The 18,925-nt window shown below is 54.6% G+C and overlaps 8 protein-coding genes across 8 annotated transcripts; 6 read left to right on the top strand and 2 right to left on the bottom strand.

Moving 5' to 3' along the window:
• Positions 1–521: 521 nt before the first annotated feature.
• J4E93_001512 (uncharacterized protein) lies at positions 522–1,482 on the bottom strand (the record flags this gene model as incomplete). The annotated part of the gene is made up of 2 exons (XM_049339463.1): positions 522–1,403; positions 1,453–1,482. 2 exons carry the CDS (start codon positions 1,480–1,482, stop codon positions 522–524), a joined length of 912 nt encoding a protein of 303 aa, XP_049203420.1.
• A 1,658-nt stretch (positions 1,483–3,140) lies between these two features.
• J4E93_001511 (uncharacterized protein) lies at positions 3,141–4,976 on the bottom strand (the record flags this gene model as incomplete). The annotated part of the gene is made up of 1 exon (XM_049339462.1): positions 3,141–4,976. The coding sequence occupies one exon, from the start codon at positions 4,974–4,976 to the stop codon at positions 3,141–3,143; it is 1,836 nt and encodes a 611-aa protein (XP_049203419.1).
• Positions 4,977–6,786: 1,810 nt separating this feature from the next.
• On the top strand, positions 6,787–8,281 carry J4E93_001510 (uncharacterized protein; the record flags this gene model as incomplete). Its single annotated transcript, XM_049339461.1, has 2 exons — positions 6,787–7,140; positions 7,190–8,281. 2 exons carry the CDS (start codon positions 6,787–6,789, stop codon positions 8,279–8,281), a joined length of 1,446 nt encoding a protein of 481 aa, XP_049203418.1.
• A 691-nt stretch (positions 8,282–8,972) lies between these two features.
• J4E93_001509 (uncharacterized protein) lies at positions 8,973–9,749 on the top strand (the record flags this gene model as incomplete). The annotated part of the gene is made up of 1 exon (XM_049339460.1): positions 8,973–9,749. The coding sequence occupies one exon, from the start codon at positions 8,973–8,975 to the stop codon at positions 9,747–9,749; it is 777 nt and encodes a 258-aa protein (XP_049203417.1).
• Positions 9,750–10,158: 409 nt separating this feature from the next.
• On the top strand, positions 10,159–10,987 carry J4E93_001508 (uncharacterized protein; the record flags this gene model as incomplete). The annotated part of the gene is made up of 2 exons (XM_049339459.1): positions 10,159–10,536; positions 10,589–10,987. The coding sequence occupies 2 exons, from the start codon at positions 10,159–10,161 to the stop codon at positions 10,985–10,987; spliced, it is 777 nt and encodes a 258-aa protein (XP_049203416.1).
• Positions 10,988–11,778: 791 nt separating this feature from the next.
• J4E93_001507 (uncharacterized protein) lies at positions 11,779–12,579 on the top strand (the record flags this gene model as incomplete). The annotated part of the gene is made up of 1 exon (XM_049339458.1): positions 11,779–12,579. The coding sequence occupies one exon, from the start codon at positions 11,779–11,781 to the stop codon at positions 12,577–12,579; it is 801 nt and encodes a 266-aa protein (XP_049203415.1).
• Positions 12,580–13,742: 1,163 nt separating this feature from the next.
• J4E93_001506 (uncharacterized protein) lies at positions 13,743–15,350 on the top strand (the record flags this gene model as incomplete). The annotated part of the gene is made up of 1 exon (XM_049339457.1): positions 13,743–15,350. One exon carries the CDS (start codon positions 13,743–13,745, stop codon positions 15,348–15,350), a length of 1,608 nt encoding a protein of 535 aa, XP_049203414.1.
• A 1,677-nt stretch (positions 15,351–17,027) lies between these two features.
• Positions 17,028–18,854, top strand: J4E93_001505 (uncharacterized protein; the record flags this gene model as incomplete). The annotated part of the gene is made up of 1 exon (XM_049339456.1): positions 17,028–18,854. The coding sequence occupies one exon, from the start codon at positions 17,028–17,030 to the stop codon at positions 18,852–18,854; it is 1,827 nt and encodes a 608-aa protein (XP_049203413.1).
• Positions 18,855–18,925: the final 71 nt, after the last annotated feature.

Raw genomic sequence — 18,925 nt, 5'->3', positions numbered from 1 at the left:
ATGTATATGAACGTCCTCAGGCTTATTAATCTGCAGCGTCAACACCGGCTGACTGTCTTGTAACAAATGGAGCAAGCGCTGTCTCGCCAATTCTGTACTTTCCCCCTCACGGACAACTGGTAGCGCACTACATCTACGAAACAGCGTCGCAATAACCGCTACAAATTCTACCTGCGACATCTTCTGCCCAGGGCATACACGCGGACCGACAGACCACGGCATAAAGGTTCCTTGCGCAGGTGTGATGAGCGTGGGCTCTGGTGTGTCGGGTTGTAGCCAGCGTGCGGGGTTGAAGGACAGGGCATCAGAGCCCCATGTTGAGCGTGAAGTATGCAGTGCCGTTGTGTTGACGTAGATGGTGGACGGAGCCGCGATCTGGAATGACGTGTCTGCGAAGGCAAGGTTCTGACTCGTGGTTATGGATCGCATGAGGAGAGTTACGGGCGGGTAGAGGCGCAGGGTCTCGAGCTACATTGTGGAACCGTCAGTACCGAGCTTCAAATGGAGTAGAGGCTAGACAGCTAGCCGTCCTTGAAGGATGCCGTTCGAGGATGGCAGTATGTCGATATTGGATAGCTTACCATAACAGCTAAACAGCGAACAAGTTTCGGGAATGCACTTGCATAGTCTATTGGCGACATGTCAGGTCCCCCAAGCACAGTATCGATCTCGGTCTGGATCCAGGCTTGCCACTCCGGATACACTGCGAGCAGCGCGACGGCGTAGGACATTGTGTTTGCGGTCGTGTCAAAGCCAGCAGCGGTGAAGATGAAGAGGTTTCCTGCGATTTCTTCCTCGGTGAGAAACTTCTTGGTAACCTTGTCCAACGACTCAGGTGTTGAAGCGTCTGTCCGGATCTTCTCCTGGTCTGAAAGGCGGACAAGTTCCTCCATGATGGTGCCTCGACTGTTGTTCGGGCTTTCGGTGGTCTGCGTGACATGCGGCGATGTAGAAGCACTGTTCTGGCGCTCTTGATTGAGCATGTCTTGTGTTAGCCCTGGCAATCGCTTCAGCGCTGTACCTAATCGCTGCGATATTTGCGGCATGAAGGGCAAGCCTAGAAAGCTGGCAGGAAGAAATGCAGCGTAGATGAGCTTGTCAGTGACCAAAGCAATAGCATCTACGTATGAGATGTCTGCGGATGCTTTGATCGACGGTTGAGATAAAGCGAATGGTTTGTCATGCCCATACGCGATTCGACCGAGAACGTTCATCGCAATCGTACGAAGACCAAGAACTATCTTGGCGGGTCCCTTGGCAGCATCAGGTGGGGAGACTGAGGGTAAGAGGTCTGCCATGGAGGATGCTTGTTCTACGCTCACTCTCCACACTTCTGGGCTAATGCGTTCGTTCAGAGCCGGGGCGACGATACGGCGCTGGCGGGACCAGGACTCATCTTTGGCCTTGGACAGATGCGTCAGTCACGATAAACAGCGTGAGCAATCCACTTACAGTTACAATGTTTGGACCCAAGAACCCCATGGTCTCGGTGGTAATGTCTGGATGAACAAAGTCTCTCCTTCTAGACATGATGGTATGGGCCATGGACGGGTCCGCACAAACAAGCCGATTGAGTCCCGTAGTAACAACGACGAAGACAGGTCCCAGCTTCTCGTGGATCGCTGCTTTCTCCCGGAATTCCCAGCCCCAGATGCTAAGTTCTACGGTAGCGAATATAGATTTGGGAAGGACAGAGCGAAGAATGGGGCGTAGAGGGACGCAGAATATGGACCAGAACGCCTGAAAGTATGATTAGTTTCGAATAGTTGCGTCTGAAGAGACGGGCAAGGGTATGCAGGTTGCTTCAAGTACATATTGCAAGAGGAGGATCGGTAACTTACGCTATCGGGGTCATAAGGACATAAGATGATAGGTAGTCCAGTCGCGCGAGCTGCCCGATAGTTGTTGGTGAAATGCCATAGTTGGGAAGCAATGAATAGCGACGCTATTGTCACTAACCCAGCAATAAGATAGGCCATGAGGTTTGGATCCAGGCGTCGGGTGCAGTATTCGATGTCGACCGTTGTCCTATTATGTTTGAAACATTTCTAACAATTATATACCTGGGTAGGCCTGATTGTTCCTACAGATGTCGTACCGGAAGCTTGGTTTCCGGGTCGTACGTTGTACTAGTGCCGGTCTTACTAGGTACTTTGTCTACCCACACCCCCGAGGCCCACCAGGACGAGATGAGATGCCAGCGTAGCGCATCGCTCGCGCATCATACTGGTTGAGCAGGATTTCACGAGCGATAGATTGTAGGCCGCGATAAAACGACACGAAATTGGAGAGCCGTCCGCAGCTGTCTCGTTCACCAAGGCCGACGCAGCTTTCCGCGCGCTATCATCGTCTTCGTACAACAATGAGGCCTTTCTGGATTTTGGACAGACTTTCCGCAACGTATGGCCGAATAGCAATCTTCCAATCTTGGCGCAAACTTCTTTGTCTAGGCCGATGATCTTCGCAAGGTTGTCACTGCTTCTTGAATGTGCGGCCTTGAAACATCGATTTCACGGTCGTCAGACGGCATGCAGCTGGAGGTGTATTATGCGGGCACCTGTTGGGTTGTTCAGGCCATGGCTCAGCCTCGCCTCTCCTTCGCTAGAGAACAATCAATTTTCGGACATCGCAACGCGGAAAGCTCTGTACGAAGCGAACACGTTGTCCGGCTGATAGTGTGCACGCGGCATCTGAACAATGGCTTACGGTGTTTCGCAATGTCCGAATGTCCAGAGACGCACGTCCCCACCGGCAGAACACCGGCTCCTTGTGCAACCGCGGTCCCGGGCGTGGAAACCGTCAGCAACATCGACCGCGAACGCCCAGTCAGCGAAACGCACAAGAGTGGCGGCACATTTCGAAGAAGATGGCAGGGGCAACGCGCGCCTGCTGCGCAGTTTGGGCGGTCCAGCCGCGACATACCTGCACTGAGAGGCTGCACGGCGAGGGTGAGGTTGAATTACAGGGTCCAATACCAGCTAACAAGTTGACTACGAGGCTGTTGCTAGCCTATATTCTCCGATCGATGTACTCAACAACTAGCTTCAGTAGTTGTGTATCCCTTTGCCGCTATCTACAGATTTGGTCCTAGAATTTTTCACCAATCCTCCCTTCGTTGCTCGTGTTCGCTCCTAGACTCACTATGCCACGCTGACCACAGCCTCAGCTTCTTCAGTACCGTCGGTTCCATGCTCAGTGCTCTCGTCTCCTTCCATGACCTTGTCGTCCTTGAAGGCCTTCCTCCAGCGTTGGTCAGCTTTCTGTAAGCCCTGAGTAATCAGCACTGAAGGACACTCCGCTGTAGACCAATCCTCGGGTATGACGTAAATGATCTTTGCTAGCGCCTCATCAGGCATGTCGATGAGCTTTTGAAGCCATTTCTCCACACTGCGGTTTTCGGGGACGAAGACCTTGAGTCCGGCCGCTGACTTCCCATCTTCTCCGTTCTCAACAGGAATTGCGGATGCTGCCCAAGGTAGCTTGCGCCATCCTGGCCACGCTTCTGGGCTGGTGAACGGGTTGATCTTCTCCTTGTTTGGCGAGATATTTCCGAGAACGTCCAACAACCCCATGCGGACGTTGATGACGAGCTTCTGGAGACGGGGGATCGTAATCAAGGTGTTGATTATGCGCTCGAAATGCCATGCGTACTGTCCGGGAATCTCGCCGCAACCATTTGGGTAAAGCTCCATATCAACATTGATCTTGCGCATCAACTCCAGCGGGCGGGGACCGTATCGAGAAGTACCATCGTGAGCCTTCGGCCAACTCATGAGCTCAAGGAAGCGATGCGCTAGCTGGGTGCCATTTATGGAACTTCCTTCCTGAAAGTTATGTTGGGGAAGACCCAAAATGCCATCCTTGATCTCAAAGTAGTTTTCGCCGTAGAACACGGGTTTGCTAATTTTGTGCATCTCTTTGTTGACTGCCAAAAGTGCTAGCATAATTTCAGGAGGCTCCATTGTCCAGTAGTAATGAGGTCCCGGGACTGCGGCGGCGTTGAAAGGAACCATGGACCTCGGCACCTTCACATGTGACGAGAACTTGTATGTAGAATATGGCATGATCTCCGACGGGCTCAGATATTGATCCCACTGCTCTTCTGTCCAGTCTTCATTGGTGAAAGTGGTGGCTGCAATCCTGACTTTGGTCGGGAATTTCAGCACCAGTCGAACGACTTTGTTCTTGAGTTCTGCTGGAAGCGAGCTGAAGTAATCGCGTGCAGTGTCTGAAGATCCTGTGTCGAGGTTCGAGTTGGGTTGCTTAAGCTGTGTATTTTGGAAGGACGCAAAGACTTCGTTCTCCATACCCGGGGGTAGTATATAGACGCAGTGAGCCGGTCCTGTTCCTGCCTCCATGCGACTATTCATCTCAATATCGAATTGATCAGCCCAATCAACATCGAATGAGCCATAATCGTAGTTGTAGCGCGTCTCGTCCTTTGGATCCTTCTCCTCTTCTGTCATCTCAGCGCCAACTCCGCGTGCCCAGACTGGCCAGAGGGTTTCGTTGTTTTTCTTGCCGTGGATGCTTGGCTCAGGTCGCAGCTGATCATGGCTCTCGGACGGGAACTTGACTTCGTATCGGGAACGCTCTTCAAGCAAGTACGCATCCATCTCCGTGATGATATCATTGGAGTAAGCCTCCATTGCTATTTGGGTTCGGAAATAACCTCGTTGAAAGTTGAGCAGTTCGGTAGCACGTTGGAATATCTCCGCTTTGGTCGCCTTCCGAGACTTAGACAGCAGGAGTGTAAGAGTGATCATTTCAGTGGCCGTGATTTTCATTCCCTTGCCCCTGTGAGAATGCATGTCGTGGAGAAAGGCACCTAGTCGTGACTCCGGCTTCAGCGCTTCTGCACGGAAGTCACCCTCGTGTGGCGCACCCGGGAGGAAATGGTCGAACTTTTCGGCGGTAAAGTGCTCTTGGACCAACAGGTCTTGACGTGACGCCAATCTGGAGGGTTCCTCGGCCATGGTGTTGCGGAGGAGGTGTGTGATGGTGGCTGCTGCGGGCGTACGTGTTGCAACTGGCTGGGCATTAGTGTCGCATCTCAAATGAGCGAGTATTTGCCGTACCGTATCTTCTTGTTTATCTCAGGGCTGGTCGCTAGATATCAGAGTATCTCCGACGCAGCTGTTCGTGCGATGCTGGTCGTATACCCCGCTAATCGCAGAGTTACGCGGTAAATGCACGAAGTGCTCGCAGACAGGCGTGGTTACCAAATGGGCTATCCTGCGTACGTTCAAAGGCGTGAAGGTAATCGCCGTCGTCTGTTTGAGAAGCGAGTCCAATCTTGCGGTGACCTGCCCAAAATATGAGTCTGGAAAGTCGATGTCGCGTGGCCAGGCAAAGTCTACGCACGTCCTCTACCTAGCCACTAAAGTAAGCCCTCACTCGTCGAGGCACGCGGCGTACCCCTGTTCCGAAGATCGGCTTGCTTCTCCCTGCAATGGCAGTGAAGAACGACGTCTACTGGGCATATAATTTCCTGTTTGGGAGTACAGAGGCGTTTAAGGTCCTGGTGGCCTTAGCAACTTCCTAGTGCTGTTACGGGATGATCGCAAGCACTTGTACGAACGCAACGCGGTTAGGCATCTTAATGAGCTGCCCGATATCGATCGAAGATGTCGGACCACTCTTGAGGCAGCTTTGCAAACTGCATCCCTATCTCGCAGTGGGCTTTGATTTTACTCTTTCGGTAATAGCAACTCCCCTTCTAGACTCTGTAGCAACCATGGATAATGACAACACTTCTTTCTTTCGTGTGCCAACCTTTTTCATTAGATTTACCCGGATGCGGTGTCTGTGACATGTAAAGGACGACGTGAGATGCGCACTTTGACGTGCGACAGTTCCTAGATCAGAATACCTGTTCACATAGAACGAGGAGTAAAGCAGGTCACGGTACATCTGTACTTTGAAATGGGTCTGTCGAAGGTTGGCCCGGACGTTAATCCTCTGTGATGCCGGTTCTGGGACGCAGATGGAAGATCATCTACACATAGACAAATATTCCATCGTTCCGAAATCGCTGGACCTAATCTCGGTGCGCCGTGACTCACTACTCGCATCCCAGGGTCTTCTTCAGGGAGGCGACCTTTTGGCGTTCATGCATCGCGTCACCGAAAAGTGAAAATGCACGTGTCTGATGCGCTCACGCACTGAAGGTGTTTTCGCCTTTGCAACCCCACTCCTCTACCATCCCCCCTTCGCGACACCCATATCTGAAGATATTTCCATCGAACAGACTCAGACTCAGGTAGGTCGACATCAGCCAGCGCTTCTCATGCGACGTTTGACTTACCAACATTTTTTTCAGTCAACCATGTACGGCCCAGGACGCCTGGCCCTGGGCAAGGCGGCGGTCGGCAGGTACTTGCCGCTACTGCTGCTGCTCTTCGCTGCAGCCTGTCTTCTCCCTACTGGCCACCATCTCTACCCGGTTTCGCAGCGAGGCCCGGTGTCGTTTACGGACGAAGCCGCGATCTTCAACTCTACAGCCACGGTATGCAATCCTCCGCGACGGACGTGAACGTCGCAACTAACAAGTCGTAGATTACCGCGATGGCGCCAGTGCCTTTAGGATCCCGTCCAGTAGGTACTACTGTGATCGCTCCCACAGCTTCCACGTCTCTCACTGAGTCGGTCCAGGTCGGTCAAGCCTTGTAAAATCAGAAGTCCACCAGCTTACAAAAAGCGCAGATCCTGACAACAGTCAACCCCTCGTGTGAGCATGAGGCGGTCGGCGACCTCCTGACTCCACGCGATGGCAGTCCGACGACCATGTTGCCTAGCTGGACATCAACTGCTGCAACCCCGGTCTCAACGCCTACTGTCGAAGATCTTCCCGACGCGCCGCCAGATCTCCCCGCCTTCCCCTTCCCTGAGGTGGGCTTGACGACGGACGACCCCGAGTTTACCTGGCTATCACCGCTCACGCCGTACTCCTTTCCCGAAGAGTTCCAGGAACGATACGGAGGGCTACTCGCGGGCTACCGAGGCGACGACCTGTCGGATCCAGAGGATGATGACGTTTGCGACTTGGATGAGCCTCAGCAGCAAGGTTATACAGAAGGTATGCCTTGGGTCCAGTTCTCGGATGCGTCTGCCTCAGATCTCCTTGAAGATACTCAGATTGTAAGTCAACAGCATGGTCGGCCTCCTACGTCTTACTGACAGCAACTAGCACGAGCAGCCAAGGTTCACCATCAATCCAACGGTGATCGATCCACGGGTCGGCATGTCTGTGCCAGCGGCGGACATGCACTTTCTGTTGGACGTATGCCCCGCACCTCGACCTCTTACTACTTCTCACACTACCTCTTCCCAAATTTTGTCGACGACCAGCAACGCGATCTCGACCCCAAACAACGCACATGCCGGGCCTGGCTCCAACATCGATAGGATACCCAATGAGATAATGCTAGAGATCTTGAGGGATCTTTTGGTGTTCCCAGGCCAAGCGATCCGCATCAGCGAGTCGTACCACCCGACTGGAGAACCCGTACTTCAAGTCGCGACTTCAGGACAACCCATGCACAATGACCTCCGCCTGCCACCCCTACGAGACATTTTGGCCGTAGCTGCGACGAATCTACGACTCCGCCGCTTCGCTTTCGACGTGTTCTTTGGACATAACACCTTTGACCTGACCTGCGGCAACATCCTTTACCGAAATGCTCTTCAACGGAATCCTATTCGATGGATCAGGAGTGTACCTATACTATACCAAGAGTCGCTAACGCATGTCGAAATATCCCTCTACTTGGGCTTGGGCATGGTAACCTACCGGGAGAAGAGGAGGATAAATACCGAGAACATGATTAGGGAAATTGGAAAGAGCCACACACTGCGGTCAGTAACAATCAAAGTGCGAGTCCCTTATGGCATACAATCTCTTACGCCTGCCGAAGGGCGACAGAGGTTTCTCCAAATGCCTGAACTCGACCTTCTCAGTCGTCTTCGCGGAGTAGACCACTTGGTAGTACAGGCCCCTTTCGCACTTGGAGCGCCCGAGACTGCACGGCTGCAGCAGTGCCTGGCAAAGCCCAAAGGTAGGCGCGGCAGGCACGATCAGCCGCATGCCTACCCAGCTCTAGCTCTACACCCATTGAGCAGCGACACCCTGGTGAGGAGGCCTTGGTCAGAACTAGACTCCGAACTCGAGTCCTACGGTATGGATCCTGCAGATTCCTCAACCAAGATCTCCAAGGCAAAGAAACTGGAACGTTTGAGGCGGCTCGACTGGAAGAACCCAGATGAACCGGACGAGCCTTGAGCACCCGCTTGGTATCGGGAGCAACTGACCGTGTCGCGCTCTCTCGACGTTCTGATGCAGATAGACCGTATCTTGTAATAGAACCATATGTATGACCTCTTGGCTTTGTGATCTGCCTCAACGCTTTGTCTTTGACTAAGCGTAGATGGAGACTTCTATGCAATCCAATCGTGATATGAGAGTGACTGTTGCTAAATGATGACCAGCAGGAGTGCCGGATCTACGGAGACAGATGCTGTCTTGTTGTGGAATGTGCATCCTCCCACATCGAATGGGATGAGCTTCTTGGAGAATGAAGTGATATGCCGGGTACTTCAATTTACCTTGAGCCCGAGATTCTTCTCTCACGTCTTCAAGTGATTGCGTAGCTTTGCAAGCGTCTGAGGCCGGGCTCTATCCGGGCGCTAAGAGTGACCCTTAAATTGGTGCGGCCGTTCGTTGTTGTGAAAGCTGCCCGCGAAAACTTCAGTCGCAGCTTCTTCGCCAACTTCTCCAATCCTTTCAACATCACCCACAATCTCTCTTCCTCTAGCTTCTGCTCTCCTACCACACATTCGACACCATCCTCGAGTCCGGCTGCGGCGCCTGATCGAGTATCTTGGCGGAAAGCTATCTCTCCACACTTCCTCTCCCGATCGCAGTACGTCTTTGGCGCACCTCGACTTCCCCGCCCTTGTCTGCATCACAGAAGATGCCGTCCTCCTCCTCGATCCCTCCTGCCGCTGCGAAGCAGCTCAGCAGTGCCGACGTCGTCGCCGCGAGTACCTCCCCGCGGACGGCCGCAGGCCCAAACCAACCTCCTCGCGGGCTTCTGGCTTTGCCCACCGAGATTCTCCTCACAATATTCGGATACGTCCTGGTGGAGGAGGACAGGCTATCGCCAAGCTTGACAAGGTCTCGGAGGGAGGAGCCTGTATTGCGGGCACACCCCCGCATCCTCTCAACACAGACTGCGCCTCCCAAGGCAAGAGTTCTCATGCCAATGCTCGAGATCTTGAGTATAGGCTTGGTAGTGAAGCGGCTGCTTCCAATCGTGCGAGAGGCCTTCTTTGGAAAGAACCGCTTCGACTTGTCCTTCGGCCAGAAGTGGCTAAGCGGCGTCCATCCAGATCTCCAGACCCTCATCCACGACGTTGAGATATGCGTCTCGAGCTTCGGCATGAACCATCTCCCGCGGTCAAGCGTTGACTTCTCCCAACATCACTTGAAGATTAGGAGACTACGCGTGCTAATCTCTGCCCGCGCGTTCGAGTGGCACGTCTACCACCCTAGACAACAAGGAGGACAGACATCTTGGGACCATGTTTTTCGCACTGCCCCTGAAGTTCGTGCTCTCAGCGGATTGCGTGACGTTGGGGAAGTCACGGTCGACTTCAAATATCCTTCTAGGTTGCTGTTCATTGCGCCAGCTCCAGGTTGGTTGTTGGCGCAGGCAACCTGGCTCAAGAACACCATGGAGCAGGATTAGGGGTGTGAAGACGCCGGTGTAGATTAGAACAATGCATGAGCTGCAGTCAGGCAGTATGTCCTCTTCCTTCATGATATCCGTACGGCTGCAAAATGACGCCTCTGGATAACCAGAGCCGTTCATCGTATTGCGCCGTGATCCAAGATTCCGCAAGTGATCTCCTTTCCCCGAATTGTTACTCGGAAAAGTCTGAGAACGACCCTGCTCGTGTCTGGAAGCTTCTGCCGAACGGTAGAGGCTCGGAAGCCGCCGCTCTCACCGTCACTTCCTCATTCCTCATCGAGCATTGCCTGGGTGACCGTTGGCTGACTACGCTAGCACGCTCAAAGTCTTGGCGCAAGCTCAAAAGGCACAACAACTCTGTCCCTCTTCCCTTCCTTAGCAACGACACTCTCACATCATCATCACAATGCGTTTTGCTCTCTCCCAGTCAGACGAGTTCCTTGCCCGCCACGATCTCGACCGCTCCATGCTCGAGCGCCTCGCCGAGGACGAAGAGCGCTTCCTCGCCGACGCCCGTGAGAAAGCGAGAACCGCCCCCCGTATCAACGCGCTTGGTCTCGCCGCACGTAAAGAGATGGTGGATCGAGAGCTGGCCGAATTCGGTCCTGCCGCGTTCCCCCCTTCCTCCTTCTTCGAGACCACCGGATCTCTGCGTCCTCGCGTGCCGCCGCCCACTGGTCAACAGCCTGCTCCCCCGGCGCCTACGTCGGGTGTGTGGGATTACTATCAGGCTTGCGTGGTCAACGCGACCAATACGTACTGGTCGTACGGTGCCAGGACTGGTGTAAGTAATCACCCCTCTCCATATCACTTAGTGACTGACTAACATGTTACAGTGCGTCAAGAACAGCGACGCCCTCAAGGATGCCAAGGAAGACGGCAAGCGCGTCTACACGAAGCAGCCGGACGGTCAGTTCCGCTGGGCGGCTTTCCAGCAGTGCAGCCCGAGCACAGTTGCGGGCTTCAAAGGACTATATCAGATGGTGCGAGCCGTCGGCGGCAACCCTGCGAACTTCGGTTCCAGGATTGAGATGGCCGAGTACGTCATCGCTCGGGAGGCACCTCTCAGTGTCGTCCAGGAGGAGGACGAGGGCGAGATCTTCTCGGGTACTTTCCCGGTCCACTTGGGCCAGCCAGCGTCCCAGAAGTTCTGGGGTGTTGGACAGTTGGGCAACGGCACGCTGACCATGGCGGCGACGACCCAGGGTGCGATGGAGCAGTACCCGGGTAAATGAAGGAGCTTTGTATGGTCTCCGGGTTGATGAGCATTTAGCGTCGGCGTTTGTGGTTGCTGGCCCTCGACAGAAGACATCTTGTCGATAGAGGAGCTGGCCGCTTGGTATCAGATAAACCAAGCAATATGAAGACATGTCCTCCCATTATCCTTCTTTAAAAACATTGCCATGAACCTTTTGTGATACAAGCCACTTCTGCTGTAGATGTCTTTCTCGACCCTCCAGGTATCGACGTTGATGTATCATGACACCTGCCCGACGTGCGTCTAAATGCCCGCATCATATCTCATACGAATCCCTGAGAACACTGAAGTCGTCTGTACCGACGGCATCGTCAGGAGATAGCGCTCGGGCCTTAAATTCGGGCGTAGCAGTGTTGTTCGTCCAGTGCGTCTGCGTCTCACTTTTCTCGACAACCGCACCACGATCTGCGCGCCACCCACAACACACGAAACGATCCTCGGTGTCCCCCGCTCTTCTTCTCAGATCATAAGCGCAGCCGTTGAGCTCTTCGCAAGCAAGGCGTCATCGGCGCTGTGTACCGCACCCGTCGGCGCTCAGGCAGATCAGCACACCCCGCACTCGACTCCTGTACACGACAACCGCACCACCACCTTTTCAACGGCCAGTAGACATCTGCGACACAGTCCCCCTCCTGCAGATCCATCGCCATCTCCACGTCGAGCCCGCCGATAACCCACGAGCCTCCGCCCAGTCCACGACGACCGCACCAGAGCCGCCGGCAACACCCTGAACGCGCCCAGCACCTCGGGGCTCCCAGATCGAACGCGATGACGCCAGATACCGACGGAGAGGTCGCTTCCGCGTTCCAGTTCTTCTCCTCGAGACTGCCAGAGGAGACATTGATTCAGATCCTCAAGTACCATCGTGCCAACTACATCCATGGTGTGCTTGTTCTGAAATACCGCGGATTTTCCCCTTTCGACGATCCCGCATTCCTTGGCTTGACAGCTTGCGAGGTACACTGGACTGAAGACAAAGGAAGCCAGAGCTACACCCCACCGGTGGTCCGACCCCTTGGCTTGGAGGTGGTGCGCAAGGTCTTGGAGATTCGCAATGTCGACAGGCTCTTTGCGCGTTGCATGCTCGAAGCCTTCTATAAGAGCCCCATGGTGTTTCAGCACGGCCAGCCAGTTAACCTTGGCATAAAGCCTATGTGGTTTCTCCCCTGCCAGATCGAACCCAAACTCGTCAAGCGCGGCGCATCAATCAAGGTTCAATATCGCAACAATTGGCACATGGGAGGCGTAGTAACGGACCATGAGGCTGGCATCGAGTGTGCGACAACAGGTATAGACTTGGCTCTCAGCAAGAAGAAGCAAATGCCGACCATAAACGATGAAGATGCAGGGCTCTTGGCCAGGGACCCTGACATCACCTTCGTCCAAACACCCAATCGTCTTGCCATTCGGGGTATACAGTTTACTGGTGGTCATGAAGAGTCATGGTGGATTCTCCCCAAAGGATGGAGCGAGGTAATGATCCAAACATTCTTCATCCTACTCGAGCACCCAGAGTGGCTCTCAAGCAAGACTCCTCCCGGAGACCCCTTCATCCTGTCCCTAAAATAGGGAGAGACCATGTCGGAGGAGAAGATATAGGGTACATGTGACGCGATGGTCTTCAGGGTATATAGACTTGGTATTTGCCAAACCTGACGGCAATGCAACAGCTTGGAAGACACGTCGGATGCTGGACGGCGCATAGGCGTGTATCATAATATGCTGCATTTAGTCAGAAGAAGCACTCTTCCGCCAGTCTTATTTCCAGATCGATCGTGCGTGCGTGATGTAGAAGAAACCAGGGGCCGGGTTGCAAGCCTCGCGCCTAATATTCGACTGATAATCTGTGTCGCTGGCGTAGTCGCTGTACACAGGCTGCGTTGCCTCGATGATTCTGAAAACCCGTCGTCCTCATCTGAACTTTGCAATGACGTTCTAGCGTGGCGCTTCTAAGTTCGATGTTTGTCTGCGTCCGTCTCTCACAACGACTTCCGCCTCCGAACTCTTGATAGCTTCACCACACGACAGCCACCCACAACCACGCCCTCCTTTTCAGACACTGCGCCGACAGCTCTCTGCACGTAGATTGTGACCAGCACAAGTGCGACAAATTCGAGACGTCCATAAGCACCTCCGCGCCATCGGCCACCTCCGCAGCCTTGTTCGACCAACGCGATCTTAGCCACAACTAAAGACGGCGACAGCCACGACAACAATTCTCTTCATCGGCTCGCACACCTGCGCCGGGCTTGCGAAGACACTGGCAACGATAACGGCGCCGCCTGTAACTTCTGCGGTTACTCCTCCTCGCCGACCCAGATCTAGGACGACTGCGACACCAGGCACACCCTCTTCGGGAAGCACTCCTGACGGCTCTCAGAGCACACTCAGGAACACCTCGGACACCGAGAAGGCCACCCAGGAGAGCATCTGACGCCGGGAAGACCACAGCAAACCTCCTCGTGTCCCGCCGCCGGGTTTCAAAGCCCAGGTCGTCGTGACAGCCGGCTATCTCCATCGCACGGACAGCCACCAGGCAACTCGTACAGCATACGATCGCTTTACGGCCGCAACTCTGCTACTCTCCGGATCGCCGAAGGGATTGACTGCTTGCAACTCCCACGCCACAGACGTCCGATCATCAAGCACCCATCTCCCTGAGCCTGGTTGCTGCCCGTCCTTCGCGAACGAGACAGTTCAACAGCTTCCCCGGACTCAAGCCAAACGCAACGATGAGCAGCCTTCTGGAGTATGTTAGGCTCGCGGCTCGCGAGCGTGGTTCCCGATCCATGCTGCCCCGTAAGTTGTCTCCGGTCAAGACCGATATGTCGCTAACAGATCCAGCGTCTCATGTCGACCCGAACGAGCCGGACACCGCGACCCCGCGCAAGCCTCCCCGCCCTACTACAATACCAGACGAACGCGTCTGGAGAGATGGGCAGCATGCGATGACCTACAACGCGTGGCTAGCGAACGAGAAAGAGTTGGACGACGCCTTCCGCATCTGGCGAGATACAGACGATGGTAGACGCGAGGTCGCAGAAGTGTACAACCGCTTCCCAGGTTTGCGGCTTACGTCCATGGGCGCCGAGGATGTCTCCTGGTTCGTTAGGGAGATGTCCACACCAGACACGTACTTGCGTAAGACGTGGGATGCTGCCTCTAGCGATGAAAACACCAAGCCCGGGTTTACACTCGCGCAGCTCATGCTCTTGATGCTCTTGACGTCTCCTCAACGATCGCTTGAGATTGACGCAATGTACCAGAAATCCGAAGAGCTCTTTCCTTTCTACCGAGAAGCACCATGGTGGGGCAAGCTATATGGACCCTTCGCTGTCGGCGGTCCTGGACTAACAGGCGACTACGACTGCCTTTTCCCCCACTGGGGTTATCTCGAAGGCAAGATCCCCGGCTGGCCTTCGCGTTCGGAGTGTGCCGCAAGCGGCATTGACAGCTTCTACACTCTTCCGCCTGGTGAAGAAAACTTGCTCACGACCGACCGCTATGGCAATGAGCCATTGCCATTGTACTGCGATGCACCGCCATATATCTCGGAAAGCCGCGTGTATGGAGGAATGGTTGCGAAGGGTATATTCGATCTGCCACAGGAATTGCTGAACAAGATTTTCAAGCATCTTGGCTTGTTCGAGGGTCCTGTCCTCATGGCGCTGGATGATACGCGTTTAGACGACCTTCCTAAGGCCTTCCGCTGCAGGTTCGTACTTCCAATCAATCGTACCCACATTAGGGGTGTCGGCAGGGACTGGGACAAGGATGCTAGGCCCCACACGAGTATTCCTGAGATTCTCGGTCTTCGTAAGGTCTGCCGCGTATGGGGCGAGATGGTCCAGGACGTCTTCTTCCAGAACACCTTTGTGTTTCGGTACGACAACCATATGCCGAAAGATTCAATGTCTCAAAACGTGTGGGCCATATCCACGTCTGTAAGAGAGGACCGATACAACCTGGTAGACTTCAAGGTCCACTGCGAACCCAACTCAAAGAACAGATTAGCACAACGGTTCGAGATTGGCTTCGACTACGAAGAAGAAGTAGTTCACCTCGGAGCCAGCCGCAATACAGGCAGGATGATCTTCGGTACCGATGCTCCTTGCCACCGGACTTTCGTTAAGAAATGGATCAACAACCAGCTGTTCTTGGATGACGGGGGCCACTTGGCTGTGCGAGCCTTTCGTCTGAAATTCGATCCTGGCACCCATGGAAGAGAGCTTTCCAGGCAATGGCTCTCGGATATCTTCCAACACTTGCACAAGAGGGGCGTAAGCAGAAAGATCGACAGCAAAACCCTGTTGCTCGACTGGGATGCTCGAGCCCTGTGAACAGTCCGTCCGCGTGACCAAATTACAAGTCGTTCATTCTGGAGTTGCGGCGCAGGTGCCCGAGTTCTCCCATGGCGATGAGTATGACCGCTGAAGCCGCCGGACTTGGAACCTGGCTATAAGTTCTTTGCCCTCCTCCTCCGCGGAAGTAAGAGGTGGGTGATGCTGTGTCTAGTGTGTGTGGCAATCGTGGTCGGGGTAGAGGTGGCAACGTCGATCACAATGGTGGTAGGGACGAGATTCGAATGTCGATGGGCAGGAAAGAAGAGGCAAGTGGTTTCGTACAAGAATCCCTCGATGCGGCCTGAGGATTGTGTTCGGTCAGCAATGTCGCCCCTTCAGGGGGTGTGGGAGCGCATACCTAAAGAGTCGTCCGCTTGATGGTCAGCCTTATTCCACTGAATCGATCGAAGAGATCACCCTCGAGCGTGGTTGAAGAGGCAGATGGAGAGGCGATTCGCAAGAGCAGGGTGTTTGGTCCGAGCATCGGGGAATTGGATCGCTCCGCTGGGACATCACGGCAACGCCCAGGCTCCCATTGAAGTGCAGCGCGTACTGCATGAACGCTGAAGCAGTCCAAGAAGAGCTATCTCGAACCTGCGGCCCAGTAGTGTGTTGAGATTGCGGGGGAGGTCGAGCGGAGGCTAGTCGGCAATGAGGTCAAGTCCGCCTTATTTTCGAAGTCAAGCCCGCGAACAACGCGTTAACGATTCGAGTACCTGGAGAGCATTAAGAGGCGCGACAGCAAGCTCACTACAAGAGTACTCGAGATCCCGTTCTCGTTAGTAGCTGGCGAAGCCTTCTCCGCTCGCGCGTACAGAAGGCGGCCAGCCTATCCTGCCACTCGAGGTATGCAGACAGAGCGGACATAGATGCGGTCCTCCAGCTCTAGATAGCCTGGCTAAGTCTGCTCTGTCAGTAGAGAAGAATCCGAAAGGTTGAGTTGAGTTGAACAAGAACGAGTTGCTGTGGGTCGTGACACTGTGAACTTCAGATCGAGCGACGGGCAAAGCTTCAGCCCTTTCCGCACTAACGATCGACCGCCACCGTGACCACCGATTACAATTCAACCACCACATGCAAACCACTTCGCCCTACATTCCAATGGCATCGACAGCAAGCTCAAACGGCGGAAATGAGGGAATTTCCAGCCGCTCGCGTAGGCTCGTCCGCAACGTTCTCCGTTTCTTCTACTGCAAGTCATCGTACAGGTTGCCAACGCACCCGTATATGCAGAACGGAGCTGGAAGAGGGCAGCCCAGTCGTTCAGAACCATACCAACAAGCCGACTACTGCAGCCTCCCTCGGAGCCTACGTCGCCATCCCGCGCGCGCGTCCGAGCATCAGCGCGAGGCCGTGAAGCATACGGGGTCCATATAGATGCTAGCCATCGCGTGCGCCAGTGGAGCCTGGAGTCCGTGGCGTGTCTTGTCGACGCCAGATACCAGAAGAGGATGACGCGGAGGCCGTCAGGAGGTATCGAGAGCAAACATGGCAACAAACGAAACTAGTAGATGCAGACGACGGCGGAAGTATACGACACGAGAAAACGCGTAGGAAGCACAGGAAGAAGTTCAAAAGGAGATGTTGGGCGCGACATGTCGGAGGGTTCGCCATCCGACGCGAGATGAGATGAAGTTGGGAGGTTGGACGCCATCTACCCCACCATAGCTCCCCATGACGCTAGACGCACCCCTGCCTCCGATGCAGGCCGACCGAGCCTCCGATGACTCGCCCAAAAAATACAAAGACAAGCTCAACAAGCTGCACTTCTGGCACAACACCACAATGACGACGGTCCCCGACTACTCACGGCCGACGACGCCCGACAATGGTCCCAATGGCCTTGTCTCGCCCCGCACGCCCAAGAACGGCCTCGCCCTGACCGAGTACAGCGCGAACCCGAGTCCGCCCTCGGAATCGACGTCTTCGCGAACCAACGATGTCATACCCGACGCCTTCCTCCTGCCCAACGGCTACCCCGACTACCTCCGCCTCATCCTCACCTCGCGCGTCTACGAAGTAGTGCAGGAAACGCCTCTCACCCACGCAACCAATCTCAGCAACAGGCTAGAATGCAATGTTCTGCTCAAGCGCGAGGATCTGCAGCCCGTTTTCAGCTTCAAGCTGCGCGGCGCATACAACAAGATGGCACATTTGGACCCCAAGGACAGGTGGCGGGGTGTTGTCGCGTGTAGCGCCGGAAACCACGCGCAGGGTGTGGCCTACTCTGCGCGCAAGCTCAAGATTCCCGCAACTATTGTCATGCCCTCGGGAACGCCCGACATCAAGCACAAGAACGTCTCACGGCTAGGCGGCTCAGTCATCTTGCATGGAGCTGACTTTGACGCTGCAAAGGCAGAGGCTGCGCGATTGGAGAAGCTGCATGGGCTTGTGTCTATCCCGCCATTCGACGACCCGTATGTCATTGCGGGTCAGGGTACGGTTGGCATGGAATTGCTGCGACAGACAAACCTGCAGGACCTCAAGGCCGTCTTCTGCTGCGTGGGTGGTGGTGGTCTCATCGCGGGCACAGGCGTATACATCAAGCGGATAGCGCCACACGTCAAGATCATAGGAGTGGAGCAGTACGACGCAAACGCCATGGTCGAGTCGCTCAAAGCCGGAAAGCGCGTCTTCCTGAAGGACGTCGGACTCTTCGCTGACGGAGCTGCGGTCAAGACAGTGGGAGAGGAGACATTCAGGATATGTCAAGAGGTCGTCGATGAGGTGGTCCAAGTTACAACGGACGAGACATGTGCAGCCATCAAGGACATGTTCGAAGACACACGCTCCATTGTTGAACCTGCAGGCGCGCTCGCCCTTGCAGGCCTGAAGAAGTGGGTGAGTCGCAACCCGTCACCAGATCGAAACCGTGGTCTGGTTGCCATTGCCAGCGGCGCAAACATGAACTTTGATCGTCTCCGCTTCGTCGCCGAGCGCGCCGCCATCGGTGAAAACAAAGAAGCCATCCTCTCCGTCACTATCCCCGAACAACCTGGTTCATTTGCCAAGCTCGTTTCCGTCATCCACCCCATGGCAGTCACAGAGTTCAGCTACCGCTACTGTGGCCCTGAGTCGGCTCAGATCCTCGTTGGTGTCGAACTCAAGGCGGCGACAAGGGCCCGCGATCTACCCGATCTCATCGAACGTCTCGCCGCTGAAGGCATGACTGCCGAGGACCTCTCTCAAGACGAGCTCGTAAAGTCACATATCCGCTACTTGGTCGGAGGGCGCAGCAACGCCGCCGATGAGCATATGTACATGTTCGAATTCCCTGAGCGAGGAGGCGCGTTGTACAAGTTCCTGAACACACTACAACCGGGAATGAACATCAGTCTCTTTCACTACAGAAACTATGGCGGCGACGTTGCGAAGATCCTGGCTGGCATACAGTGCAAAGAGGAGGACAGCAGCAAGTTGGCCAGTTTTTTGAAGGATATTGGATACCCGTACAAGGAGGTCACAGATAGCTCAAGCTACAAGATGTTCTTGAGGCAATGAGATGGGCAGGATTGATGTAGGCAAAAGGCGACGTGTGTAAGGACAAGTGATGGAACGAAGATATGAAGGAA

The sequence above is a fragment of the Alternaria ventricosa genome (genome assembly GCF_023758065.1).
Source record: "Alternaria ventricosa strain BMP 2768 chromosome Unknown scaffold_2, whole genome shotgun sequence".
Classification (NCBI taxonomy): domain Eukaryota; kingdom Fungi; phylum Ascomycota; class Dothideomycetes; order Pleosporales; family Pleosporaceae; genus Alternaria; species Alternaria ventricosa.
Note: the sequence above shows the minus strand (reverse complement) of the source record. Positions and strands in the feature narration are given on the sequence as shown.